The 13779-nt window shown below is 47.5% G+C and overlaps 1 protein-coding gene across 1 annotated transcript; it reads left to right on the plus strand.

Annotated features, from left to right (window-relative positions):
• Positions 1 to 5832: 5832 nt before the first annotated feature.
• LOC138353755 (basic salivary proline-rich protein 2-like) lies at positions 5833 to 6228 on the plus strand. Its single transcript, XM_069307153.1, has one exon. The coding sequence runs from the start codon at positions 5833 to 5835 to the stop codon at positions 6226 to 6228; it is 396 nt and encodes a 131-aa protein (XP_069163254.1).
• Positions 6229 to 13779: the final 7551 nt, after the last annotated feature.

Genomic DNA, 13779 nt, shown 5'->3' on the forward strand with positions numbered 1-13779 from the left:
TGTGTGTGTGTGTGTGTGTGTGTGTGTGTGTGTGTGTGTGTGTGTGTGTGTGTGTGTGTGTATGTGTAACTAGTGGCACTTGGTAGCTCTTATCTTTTAATATGTAAACCTGTCCAGAACGAGTTCTTTGTTGTGCTGTTTTTTTAATTCAACTTTTTCTTATTTTAGATCTGATGATGAATACGAGACGTATTTGACACGTAATGAATTTTAATTAAAAAATAAAGAACAATTTAAACAAGATGTTTACTCTGCTAATTGTTCTCCTATTATGAAATTAAGATTACGGAAGGGAATCTTAATTTCCCTTAGGGTGACCCTTCCCTTAGGGTGACCCTTCCCTTAGGGTGACCCTTCCCTTAGGGTGACCCTTCCCTTAGGGTGACCCTTCCCTTAGGGTGACCCTTCCCTTAGGGTGACCCTTCCCTTAGGGTGACCCTTCCCTTAGGGTGACCCTTCCCTTAGGGTGACCCTTCCCTTAGGGTGACCCTTCCCTTAGGGTGACCCTTCCCTTAGGGTGACCCTTCCCTTAGGGTGACCCTTCCGTTAGGGTGTCCCAAAAGGCAAACTCTAAATCTGTCTTTATTTGTTCAATCCCCCGACCGTCCACAAGTGGTTGGGGCACCATTCCTTTCCCCCCGTCCTATCCCAAATCCTTATCCTGATCCCTTCTAAGTGCTATATAGTCGTAATGGCATGGCGCTCATAATTGCTAATAATTCTTCCTCTATGAGGTCAAACTTTTGGAACATTCCCTGTGTATTTATAGCATGTGTGTACCTCTTTTCTCTGTGTATCTATCTATATCTTTCTAATTCTGTCTAGATATCTCTTTGCTCTCGGGCCCCCCCCCCCCATATCCTCCCCCCTCACGACAGTCACAGCACCTAGCCCGCCAAACACACACCGAAACTACGACGTTGGTACAACGTTCGAACAACTTTTAACACCTCCTAACCAGTTATAACAACCAATATAGCAAGTTGTAACAGCGTTCTAATACGTCATAAACACGTTAAGCCAAGATGTAACAACTTTATTACAAGTTGTAACAAGCGGAAAATAGAGACAGTTTCGGTTTGTGTTTCCAGGGAGGATATCACATAAGATAACGCTCACATAATATTGTGGGAAAAATGATCAAGATATCATAGGATATTTTGAGACAGATGACGCATTGTTTCAGACACAGACAAGGGCGTGTTGGAGGAGGACGCCCTAATCAATCAATTGATTGATTGATTGATTGATTCTGTCGTCTGGTTTGCCACTTTATTCCCACTTGACAGTTTTGAGGCGTGTTTGATCGGCTCTGCGACCGGTTGCCACTTGAAACCGGTTGCCACTTGAAACCGGTTGCCACTTGAAACCGGTTGCCACTTGAAACCGGTTGCCTCTTGAAACCGGTTGCCTCTTGAAACCGGTTGCCACTTAACTTGCATGATATGAGCCCTAAGTTACCAGAGGCAAACCCTAAGATGCAAAGAGAAGAATTCAGTTGAGGGTGATCAGATATATGCGATGATTAGCCCGGAACTCGCCCCCTTATTGAAGGCGAAAAAGAGAGGGGGTGAGAGAGAGAGAGAGAGAGAGAGAGAGAGAGACAGAGACAGAGACAGAGACAGAGAGAGAGAGAGAGAGAGAGAGAATGTTGATTTATATAAATGTTTTTAATGTCTTAACTTGAACTCCAATTCTCCAACTTTTATTTCAAATATCAAGGTGTTCATATTTAAAGGGAAAAAAGATTGAATACGATTGGGGAGTCATAGGTTATTGGGTCTGTGAACAGACTCGGTATATTTTCAGTGGTCTCGCTTCATGCAGGTCTGCGTTCAATCCCTGACCGTCCACAAGTGCTTGGGCACCATTCCTTTCCCCCGTCCCATCCCAAATCCTTATCCTGATCCCTTCCCAGTGCTATATAGTCGTAATGGCATGGCGCTTTCCCCTGATAGCTCCTTCCATCGTGCTTGAAGGCAGTGAGGGGACACGCTAGCCCCGCCCCTCTCAATCTCCACCTCACTAAATCCTCCCCTCACTAAATCCTCCCCTCACTAAATCCTCCCCTCACTAAATCCTCCCCTCACTAAATCCTCCCCTCACTAAATCCTTCCCTCACTAAATCCTCCCCTCACTTTAATCCTCCCCTCACTAAATCCTCCCCTCACTAAATCCTCCCCTCACTAAATCCTCCCCTCACTAAATCCTCCCCTCACTAAATCCTCCCCTCACTAAATCCTTCCCTCACTAAATCCTTCCCTCACTAAATCCTTCCCTCACTAAATCCTTCCCTCACTAAATCCTTCCCTCACTAAATCCTTCCCTCACTAAATCCTCCCCTCACTAAAACCTCCCCTCACTAAATCCTCCCCTCACTAAATCCTTCCCTCACTAAATCCTCCCCTCACTAAATCCTTCCCTCACTAAATCCTTCCCTCACTAAATCCTCCCCTCACTAAATCCTTCCCTCACTAAATCCTTCCCTCACTAAATCCTCCCCTCACTAAATCCTCCCCTCACTAAATCCTCCCCTCACTAAATCCTCCCCTCACTAAATCCTTCCCTCACTAAATCCTTCCCTCACTAAATCCTCCCCTCACTAAATCCTCCCCTCACTAAATCCTCCCCTCACTAAATCCTCCCCTCACTAAATCCTCCCCTCACTAAATCCTCCCCTCACTAAATCCTTCCCTCACTAAATCCTTCCCTCACTAAATCCTCCCCTCACTAAATCCTCCCTCATGGGCATTTACGGTCTGCAAAGACAAGAGTCAGTTCTGTGTAAAGAAAATAATTTAGAAGTCAAAGAAGTGAAGAGTCATTTCTGTAGCGCCTTCGGTAGACTGTCAATCATTCCGTTACTGGCGGCTCTCAAGACGTGCTCAGGTACTCTACTGTCCGGCGGTGTTCTGTCCGATGGTGTTCTCTCCGATGGTGTTCTGTCCGGTGGTGTTCTGTCCGGTGGTGTTCTGTCCGGTGGTGTTCTGTCCGGTGGTGTTCTGTCCGGTGGTGTTCTGTCCGGTGGTGTTCTCTCCGGTGGTGTTCTGTCCGGTGGTGTTCTGTCCGGTGGTGTTCTGTCCGGCGGTGTTCTGTCCGATGGTGTTCTCTCCGATGGTGTTCTCTCCGATGGTGTTCTGTCCGGTGGTGTTCTGTCCGGTGGTGTTCTGTCCGGTGGTGTTCTGTCCGGTGGTGTTCTGTCCGGTGGTGTTCTGTCCGGTGGTGTTCTGTCCAGTGGTGTTCTCTCCGGTGGTGTTCTGTCCGGTGGTGTTCTGTCCGGTGGTGTTCTCTCCGGTGGTGTTCTGTCCGGTGGTGTTCTGTCCGGTGGTGTTCTCTCCGGTGGTGTTCTGTCCGGTGGTGTTCTGTCCGAGTGGTGTTCTGTCCGAGTGGTGTTCTGTCCGGTGGTGTTCTGTCCGGTGGTGTTCTGTCCGGTGGTGTTCTGTCCGGTGGTGTTCTCTCCGGTGGTGTTCTGTCCGGTGGTGTTCTCTCCGGTGGTGTTCTGTCCGGTGGTGTTCTGTCCGAGTGGTGTTCTGTCCGGTGGTGTTCTGTCCAGTTGTATATTATTATTCCTTAATATTCGTTATCTAGCCAGTTGTGCTTTCTCTGATAAGGCTCGTGTTCTGTCTATTGCATTAGATGTTGTGGTAGCCATGATTGGGTGTTGTGGTTGTATTAGATGTTGTGGTAGCCATGATTGGGTGTTGTGGTTGTATTAGATGTAGTGGTAGCCATGATTGGGTGTTGTGGTTGTATTAGATGTAGTGGTAGCCACGATTGGATGCTGTGGTTGTATTAGATGTAGTGGTAGCCATGATTGGTTGTTGTGGTTGTATTAGATGTAGTGGTAGCCATGATTGGTTGTTGTGGTTGTATTAGATGTAGTGGTAGCCATGATTGGTTGTTGTGGTTGTATTAGATGTAGTGGTAGCCATGATTGGGTGTTGTGGTTGTATTAGATGTAGTGGTAGCCACGATTGGATGCTGTGGTTGTATTAGATGTAGTGGGATGTCTATTTAAGTTCGTGTATTATACGTGTAGTACTTTCTGTAGCAATATACTCAATTTCTCTCTTGAAAATTTTAACTGCTCATGTTCATAGTGTTTTCTAATGTTCATACAGTGCTCTGAGATCATCGTACAGTGCTCTGAGATCATCGTACAGTGCTCTGAGATCATCGTACAGTGCTCTGAGATCATCGTACAGTGCTCTGAGATCATCGTACAGTGCTCTGAGATCATCGTACAGTGCTCTGAGATCATCGTACAGTGCTCTGAGATCATCGTACAGTGCTCTGAGATCATCGTACAGTGCTCTGAGATCATCGTACAGTGCTCTGAGATCATCGTACAGTGCTCTGAGATCATCGTACAGTGCTCTGAGATCATCGTACAGTGTGCTCTGAGATCATCGTACAGTGCTCTGAGATCATCGTACAGTGCTCTGAGATCATCGTACAGTGCTCTGAGATCATCGTACAGTGCTCTGAGATCATCGTACAGTGCTCTGAGATCATCGTACAGTGTGCTCTGAGATCATCGTACAGTGCTCTGAGATCATCGTACAGTGCTCTGAGATCATCGTACAGTGTGCTCTGAGATCATCGTACAGTGCTCTGAGATCATCGTACAGTGCTCTGAGATCATCGTACAGTGTGCTCTGAGATCATCGTACAGTGCTCTGAGATCATCGTACAGTGCTCTGAGATCATCGTACAGTGTGCTCTGAGATCATCGTACAGTGCTCTGAGATCATCGTACAGTGTGCTCTGAGATCATTGTATTGTACAGTGCTCTGAGATCATCGTACAGTGCTCTGAGATCATTGTACAGTGCTCTGAGATCATCGTACAGTGCTCTGAGATCATTGTACAGTGCTCTGAGATCATTGTACAGTGCTCTGAGATCATTGTACAGTGCTCTGAGATCATCGTACAGTGCTCTGGGAGGTTCAAAAGTGTTCTCCGATGTTCACACAGTGTTTTTGTGATGTTCATATAGTGTTCTTTGATGTTCATAGTATTCCCTGCTGTTCTCTGATCTTCCAGCAGTGTTATACTATGCTCAGGATGTTCAACGAGGCTCAAAATTGTTCTGATTTTGCCTATGGCACCTCTACTCTTAATGTGTGTGTATCGTATGCTGATTCCGGGGATCAATGTCCCGGCGGCCCGCTCTGTGACCAGGCCTCGTGGTTGGTGGTTTGGTCAACCAGGCTGTTAGACGCAGCTGCTCGCAGCCCTGACGTATGACTCACAGCCTGGTTGATCAGGTTTCCTTTGGAGGTGTTTATCTTGAAGGACTTGGGTGAATCAGTGCGTAGAAGGGAGGGATGTAGAAGGAGGGAGGTAGAGGGAGAGAGAGGTAGGTAGAGGGAGGGAGGGAGGTAGAGGTAGGGAAAGACTGAGAAGGAAGAAGGTAGGAATTAGGGAAATCTAGGCTGAGGAGATGAGTCTGTGGGGAAAATCCGGACACATAAGTCTATAAGTGAGGGGAGGGTGGGGGGAAAAAATTAGGGGAAAGTGGAGTCGTAATCTTGGACTACTAAGGGTGAGAGGGGCGGGGGGTGGGTGGAACACAGGGTGGCTCACAGAGAGAGAGAGAGAGAGAGAGAGAGAGAGAGAGAGAGAGAGAGAGAGAGAGAGAAGGAAAGAAACTATAGAACAGATATAAAACAGTTGGAGACTCTTGAGAGCGGCGGAGATGGGCCCCTCAGAGTGATGCTGGACCCTCAGAGTGATGCTGGACCCTCAGAGTGATGCTGGGCCCTCAGAGTGATGCTGGACCCTCAGAGTGATGCTGGGCCCTCAGAGTGATGCTGGGCCCTCAGAGTGATGCTGGGCCCTCAGAGCGAGGCTGGGCCCTCAGAGCGAGGCTGGATGGGCCCTCAGAGCGAGGCTGGGTCCCCTCAGAGCGAGGCTGGGCCCCCTCAGAGCGAGGCTGAGCCACCTCAGAGCGAGGCTGGGCCCCCTCAGAGCGAGGCTGGGCCCTCTCAGAGCGAGGCTGGGTCCCCTCAGAGCGAGGCTGGGCCCCCTCAGAGCGAGGCTGAGCCACCTCAGAGCGAGGCTGGGCCCCCTCAGAGCGAGGCTGGGCCCCCTCAGAGCGAGGCTGGGCCCCCTCAGAGCGAGGCTGGGCCCCCTCAGAGCGAGGCTGGGCCCCCTCAGAGCGAGGCTGGGCCCCCTCAGAGCGAGGCTGGGCCCCCTCAAAGCGAGGCTGGGCCCTCAGAGTGATACTGGGGATCTGAGGGGGGGAGAGGGAGGGGGGAGGCCTAGGGCGTGTAGCATCCTCTGCAGTTCTCTGGTTTTATGTGTAATTCTAAACTTGAATACGGCGAGGGGGTTTAAGACCAGCGTATGAAAATACAGACACGGTTGGGGGGGGGGAAGTGTGTATACTGATCTAGTTGTTCTTGCGGGGGTTGAGCTCTGGCTCTTCGGTCCCGCCTCTCATCTGTCAATCAACTGGTGTACAGGATCCTGAGCCAACTGGGCTCTATTATATCTACATGTGAAACTGTGTATGGAGTCAGCCTCCACCACATCACTGCCTAATGCATTCCATTTATTAACTACTCTGACACTAAAAAAAAGTTCTTTCTAATGTCTTTGTGGCTCATTTGGGTACTCAGCTTCCACCTGTGTCCCCTTGTATGTGTACCACCTGTGTTAAATAATCCATCCTTGTCTACCCTGTCAATTCCCTTGAGAATTTTGTATATGGTGATTATGTCTCCTCGAGCTCTTCTGTCTTCCAGCGACGTGAGTTGCAGTTCACGCAGCCTTTCCTCATAACTCATGTCTCTTAGTTCTGGGACTAGCCTAGTGGCATACCTCTGAACTTTTTCCAGCTTCGTCTTGTGCTTGACAAGGTACGGGCTCCATGCTGGGGCCGCATACTCCAGGATTGGTCTTACATATGTGGAACCTTGTATCAGAACCTTGTATACCACATATGTATACAAGGTTCTGATATTAGCCAGCCTCGCATAGGCCGCTGATGTTATTCTATTGATGTGGGCTTCAGGAGACAGGTTTGACGTGATGTCAACTTCTAGATCTTTCTTTCTGTCCGTTTCATGAAGGACTTCATCTCCCATTCGGTATCCTGTGTCTGGCCTCCTGTTTCCTCCCCCTAGTTTCATCACCTTACATTTACTTGGGTTTAACTTTAGTAGCCATTTGTTGGACCATTCCTTTAGTTTGTCTAGGTCATCTTGTAGCCTTCTTCTATCTTCTTCTGTTTTAATCCTTCTCATAATTTTTGCATCATCAGCAAACATTGAGAGGAACGAGTCCATTCCCTCTGTGAGATCATTTACATATATCAGAAACAGTATGGGTCCAAGGTCTGATCCCTGTGGGACTCCACTGGTGACGCCTCGCCATTCCGAGACCTCACCCCTCACAGTGACTTGCTGTCTTCTGTTGCTTAGGTACTCCCTTATCCTGTGGAGTACCTTCCCTTTCACTCCTGCCTGCATCTCCAGCTTGTGCACTAGTCTCTTATGTGGTACTGTGTCAAAGGCTTTTTATCAATCCAACAATATGCAGTCTGCCCACCCCTCTCTATCTTGCCTGATTTGTGTCGCCTGGTCATAGAATTCAATTAATCCTGTGAGGCAGGACTTGCCATCCCTGAACCCATGTTGATGTTGTCTTACAAAGTTCTCTCACTCCAGATGTTCCACTAGCTTTTTCGCACATTCGTCTCCATCAACTTGCATGGTATGCAAGTTAGTGAAACCGGCCTGTAGTTCAGTGTCTCCTGTCTATCACCCCTTCTTAAATATCGGGACTTCATTAGCCGTCTCCCAAATATTTGGCAGTTCACCTGCCACCTGTAAGTGTGTGTGAGTATTATTATAATGTTGTAATATTCGGTTGCCCGTCCTTTACGGACAAGCCAACACAAAACTTGAAGAGTGCGTACACTTTAATCGGGAGATCACCCTGCACGCTTCTTGCTTTTGGAGAGGGGCTCAGCATCACATATTTAAAGGATGCGGCTTCAACACTAGCCTCGTTGTCATGTGCAACACACCCACTCGAGCCGCCATGACTCCCCGCTCTCTCCTTGATTGGTATGATCTCCTCAATCCTCTTTCTCTTATTATTGTGTACTACCCTGTCCTCAGCTATGGTGCTTTCTCTCTCTTTTACTTCCTAGAAAGCCTCACTAAGACAAGGGCAAACACCTGTTCATTACAAACATTTAATGACAGTACAGAACATATACAAAGCATGCACATACAATATATAATTATAAACTTCAACACCTTATGATATTATAACCTGGTTGCAAACCAATAACCTCAGGACTCTCTACTCGTTACTTATACCAAGTGGTAGCCCAACTCCTGGCTTGCCACTTATGCTACCGACCTCACCAAGTGAGTTAAACCTTGTCAAAACAATTATAGCAATATCAGCCCTAGGAAATGTATATATATATCTGCAGGTAATCCAACCAACAATTGTAATTCAATAATCTTCAGAATAAATACTCCTTGGCACAAAAATGATAATTAATCACCCATCTTTCACTGCGTCTTGCACACTAACGACAGCCAAACACTCTACCAGCTCCCTACAAGTAGTCAATAAGAACTTCCTTCCCCCATCTGGGAGTTCACTACTACTACCACTGTGGTTGAGTGTTCAATAAACCCTTGAACTGTATGTTTAACACTTCTCTAACCCTGTCCATGGAGGACAGAAGAAAATGTATATATGCTGGTTAGCATTGTAAATGTCTGGCCACGTCTGTGGTAGAAAATAATAAAAAAAAAAAAAAAAAAAAAAAACCTACCCCTGACATCTTCAGGTTCTTCCAGGTTTATCTACCTTATCTTATTACCTTACTACCTTATTTATCTTATCTAGGTTTATAGGATATTCTGCAGCTCTTCCAGGCTGCTGCACCATGAAGTTTCCCCGAACCACAATGATGTTCCACCACTGGTATTACAGAAGCGTGTGGAACTTCACTTCACTGCTCCTCTTCTCACAGCTTGAGATCCTGCTCCTCCACAGAGCTCAGAACCTTCCACAACCTTGGAGTCTCATCCACTACTCCTTATCTGTTGGCTCTAAGTTCTCAGCAACTCCTTCCCCAGACGACCCATCGACACCCAACCTGCAACCCATCGACACGCCAATAGAAATGTTTCCCTATAAACAAATAACTAAAACTACGCAGTAAATGTCTTCATCCGACGTCTCTGCTTCCCACATACTGTGAGAGGACTCCCCCACCCTCGGGCGGGTCCATTCTGCCCGGCCTGGCTCCTCGCTCTTGAGGCAGCGGGCGGCTGGCCCTGTCAGTTGCCCTCAGGAGCTCGAGGGGAGAGGGTGCGCCGCTCGTCCCTCCAGCTGTCTCCCTTAATTCCCTTACTTAGGCTTTCTGCCTTAACAAAATATGTCTAATACATCAATAACCATTGGCTACAGGTGCTGGACACACGACCAACTGCAGACAATCACTGTAAACTGGCTAAAATTGGATTACCATAGAATTTGGTTCGCTTCCGGCGCTCACTGACGGGGTGGCGACACTCAAGGCGCCTCAGGCTACCCACAGAACTGCTTTAACTGCTCCTCAACACCTTCTGCAGTTCACGACTCGAGCTGGCACGTCTGCAGACTTATTCCTCAGTCGAAACGTCTGCCCACTTCCTTCCTATTGAAGGTATATCAAACGGGTTCTTCTTCACCAGGGGCTCAAACGGAGCACGCCCTCCCCTCACGATCTCTTCAGCTCAAGTGAGCTCAAGCTCCTCTGAAGCGAGCCTCACTCTTCCAGCAAACTCTCCACATCCCATATCAAGTCATTTATATTCTTGTTCACTGCCCATACTCTTAAACTATTTATCAAATTTAATCACTTGGTTATTATGCATATATCCATGTCTATATCTCTTTGACATCTTAGAATAGGCCTGATAGAATAACTCTCAAGGGGTAGACTCGTTTCTCAGCTACCTGGGATTATAACAGTATGTTATATGTATGTTGTATGTATGTTACAAGCGTAGTAACAGGATGACAGCTACGCGCTTAGTGTCATATGACAGCTACGCGCTTGGTGTCATATGACAGCTACGCGCTTGGTGTCATATGACAGCTACGCGCTTAGTGTCATATGACAGCTACGCGCTTGGTGTCATATGACAGCTACGCGCTTGGTGTCATATGACAGCTACGCGCTTAGTGTCATATGACAGCTACGCGCTTAGTGTCATATGACAGCTACGCGCTTGGTGTCATATGACAGCTACGCGCTTAGTGTCATATGACAGCTACGCGCTTGGTGTCATATGACAGCTACGCGCTTGGTGTCATATGACAGCTACGCGCTTAGTGTCATATGACAGCTACGCGCTTGGTGTCATATGACAGCTACGCGCTTGGTGTCATATGACAGCTACGCGCTTAGTGTCATATGACAGCTACGCGCTTAGTGTCATATGACAGCTACGCGCTTGGTGTCATATGACAGCTACGCGCTTAGTGTCATATGACAGCTACGCGCTTGGTGTCATATGACAGCTACGCGCTTGGTGTCATATGACAGCTACGCGCTTAGTGTCATATGACAGCTACGCGCTTAGTGTCATATGACAGCTACGCGCTTAGTGTCATATGACAGCTACGCGCTTAGTGTCATATGACAGCTACGCGCTTAGTGTCATATGACAGCTACGCGCTTGGTGTCATATGACAGCTACGCGCTTAGTGTCATATGACAGCTACGCGCTTGGTGTCATATGACAGCTACGCGCTTGGTGTCATATGACAGCTACGCGCTTGGTGTCATATGACAGCTACGCGCTTGGTGTCATATGACAACTACGCGCTTGGTTTGACAGTTTGAAACTGCTGTTAGTTTCGGCATCCATCACCTCGCTTGTATTGTTCCAACCGTCCACATCTCTGTTTACCAAAGAAAAGTTTCAGACATTTTTTCAACACCTTTGTTTTCTTAGCCCGAGTCTCTGGCCTCTTGTTCAAGGAGTTGTAGGTTTTGAACACTCCTTCTTGTCAACTTTGTCGATTCCTGGCCCGATTTTATATGTGGTGATCATATCTCCTTATTTAACACCTCGGGTCTCTCCTCGTAACTCTTGGGTTTTCACGTCTGAAAGCCATTTGATGGCAAGTCTTTTGTGCCTTTTGAAATATGTTGATGTGTTTGTGTGAGATTTGGGCGCCAGACAGGTGCTGCATACTCAAGTTTCGCCCTTACGAGTTTCGTGAGCAATTTGTTGAGTATTTCCTCATCCTTGTACTCACCTAGTTGTACTTACCTAGTTGTGCTTGCGGGGGTTGAGCTCTGGCTCTTCGGTCCCCCCCTCTCAACTGTCAATCAACTGGTGTACAGATTCCTGAGCCTATTGGGCTCTATCATATCTACACTTGAAACTGTGTATGGAGTCAGCCTCCACCACATCACTGCCTAATGCATTCCACTTGTCAACCACTCTGACACTAAAAAAGTTCTTTCTAATATCTCTGTGGCTCATTTGCGCGCTCAGTTTCCACCTGTGTCCCCTAGTGCGTGTGCCCCTTGTGTTAAATGTGTGTGTGTGTGTGTGTTAAAAGAATCCTCTAAAGATTTATAGGAATAGGCGGTTCTCTCGATGTTGTCTGACATTCAGGGAGGGAGGGAATTTTCAGGGGAAGCGCCAAGCCATTACAACTATATGGCACTTAGAAGGGGTTAGGATAAGGATTTGGGATGGGACGGGGGGATGGAATGGTGCCCAACCACTTGTGGACGGTCGGGGATTGAACGCCGACCTGCATGACGCGAGACCCGACTCCAAGAGGATAAGGGGACTACACCAGGGGACTGACATTCAGGTATCCAATGACAGCTGGGTGTCAGGGGAATGACTGACTAATGATCTACACCACCAGGGAGTCGAACCCGCGTCTCTTTGGCTTGGTAATTCAGCCACGGAGTCTGTGATTCGGAAATTCGGGAGCCGGTCGGCCGAGCGGACAGCACGCTGGACTTGTGATCCTGTGGTCCTGGGTTCGATCCCAGGCGCCGGCGAGAAACAATGGGCAGAGTTTCTTTCACCCTATGCCCCTGTCACCTAGCAGTAAATAGGTACCTGGGTGTTAGTCAGCTGTCACGGGCTGCTTCCTGGGGGTGGAGGCCTGGTCAAGGACCGGGCCGCGGGGACACTAAAGCCCCGAAATCATCTCAAGATAACCTCAAGATAACCTCTAGCGTGGGAGATGTGATGCTGGATATTCTGTGGTCATCAGTAGTGCCTATACCTGGATTGTACCTGAATGAGGTTCTGAGAGTTCCTCTACTCCCCAAGCCCGGCCCAAGGCCAGGCTTGACTTGTGAGAGTTTGGTCCACCAGGCTGATGCTTGGAGCGGCCCGCAGGCCCACATACCCACCACAGCCCGGTTGGTCCGGCACTCCTTAAGAGAAAATTATCTAATTTTCTCTTGAAGATGTCCACGGTTGTTCCGGCAATATTTCTTATGCTCGCTGGGAGGACGTTGAACAACCGCGGACCTCTGATGTTTATACAGTGTTCTCTGATTGTGCCTATGGCACCTCTGCTCTTCACTGGTTCTATTCTGCATTTTCTACGTTGTTATTTTACTGTGTTAAGAGGAGCTTGAAGCTGGCTAAGAGTGTAATAGTATAAACTAATTGTGTCTCAGATTGATTGGATTAATGCACGCAAAATTATAGTTGAAATTTGTTATTGAAGAAATATTTTTAGATCTTCATGTATAAGTGTAATGAATTGTGTGACATTGAAGGGCGGGGATGTATGAATTGATTAGCTTCACAGCTGGTAAGATTCGTGATAAATATGTATAATTATGTAAATAAGAACATATGAATACAGGATAGTGCAGAAGGTCTATGGTCGTGCTTCAGTCATCGTTGGAGTCGTGCCTCGTCGTACGACCATCTGCACGAGTCTTAAGTATTAGTGTGTGAGTATACACACAGCTACTCACGTGCTGTGTGTATACACACACACACACACCTGTATATGTAGCGTATAGTGTACTCCCTAAAAATGTGTTAATTCGTGAAAACTCAAATTTCTTGTTTTGTTTTAGTTTCCCCTCGTAACACGAGAGAAAACGCTCGTCCCTGTAATTTGATTTCAACACAGTTTAAGGCAATTAACCTCTATGTACTAGACAAACTGGACAACGGTACTTACCTCCTTATCAGAAAGTTGTTCGTCGTCTCCATCATTAAATAATCTATTAGCATTTCTCATAGTTTTAATTCTGTACACGGAGATTGGTCCCTTCGAGACCAGAAGGCATGGCAGGATGTGCAGAATACCCCCGTTGAAGAGCAGAGGTGCAACAGGTACTCTGAGAGAATTATCAACATCAGAGGCCCGAGACTGTTCAACACGCTTCCACTACACATAAGGGACATAACTGGCCGACCCCTCACAGTGTTCAAGAGAGAACTATCAACATCAGAGGCCCGAGACTGTTCAACACGCTTCCACTACACATAAGGGGCATAACTGGCCGACCCCTCACAGTGTTCAAGAGAGAACTATCAACATCAGAGGCCCGAGACTGTTCAACACGCTTCCACTACACATAAGGGACATAACTGGCCGACCCCTCACAGTGTTCAAGAGAGAACTATCAACATCAGAGGCCCGAGACTGTTCAACACGCTTCCACTACACATAAGGGGCATAACTGGCTGACCCCTCACAGTGTTCAAGAGAGAACTGGATAAACACCTCCAAAGGATACCTGATCAACCA

The sequence above is a fragment of the Procambarus clarkii genome, chromosome 59 (genome assembly GCF_040958095.1).
Source record: "Procambarus clarkii isolate CNS0578487 chromosome 59, FALCON_Pclarkii_2.0, whole genome shotgun sequence".
In the NCBI taxonomy this organism is placed as follows: Eukaryota; Metazoa; Arthropoda; class Malacostraca; order Decapoda; family Cambaridae; genus Procambarus; species Procambarus clarkii.

Coding starts and splice junctions, on each gene's coding strand:
- LOC138353755 (XM_069307153.1), top strand. CDS start 5,833: ATGCTGGGCCCTCAGAGCGAGGCTGGGCCCTCAGAGCGAGGCTGGATG.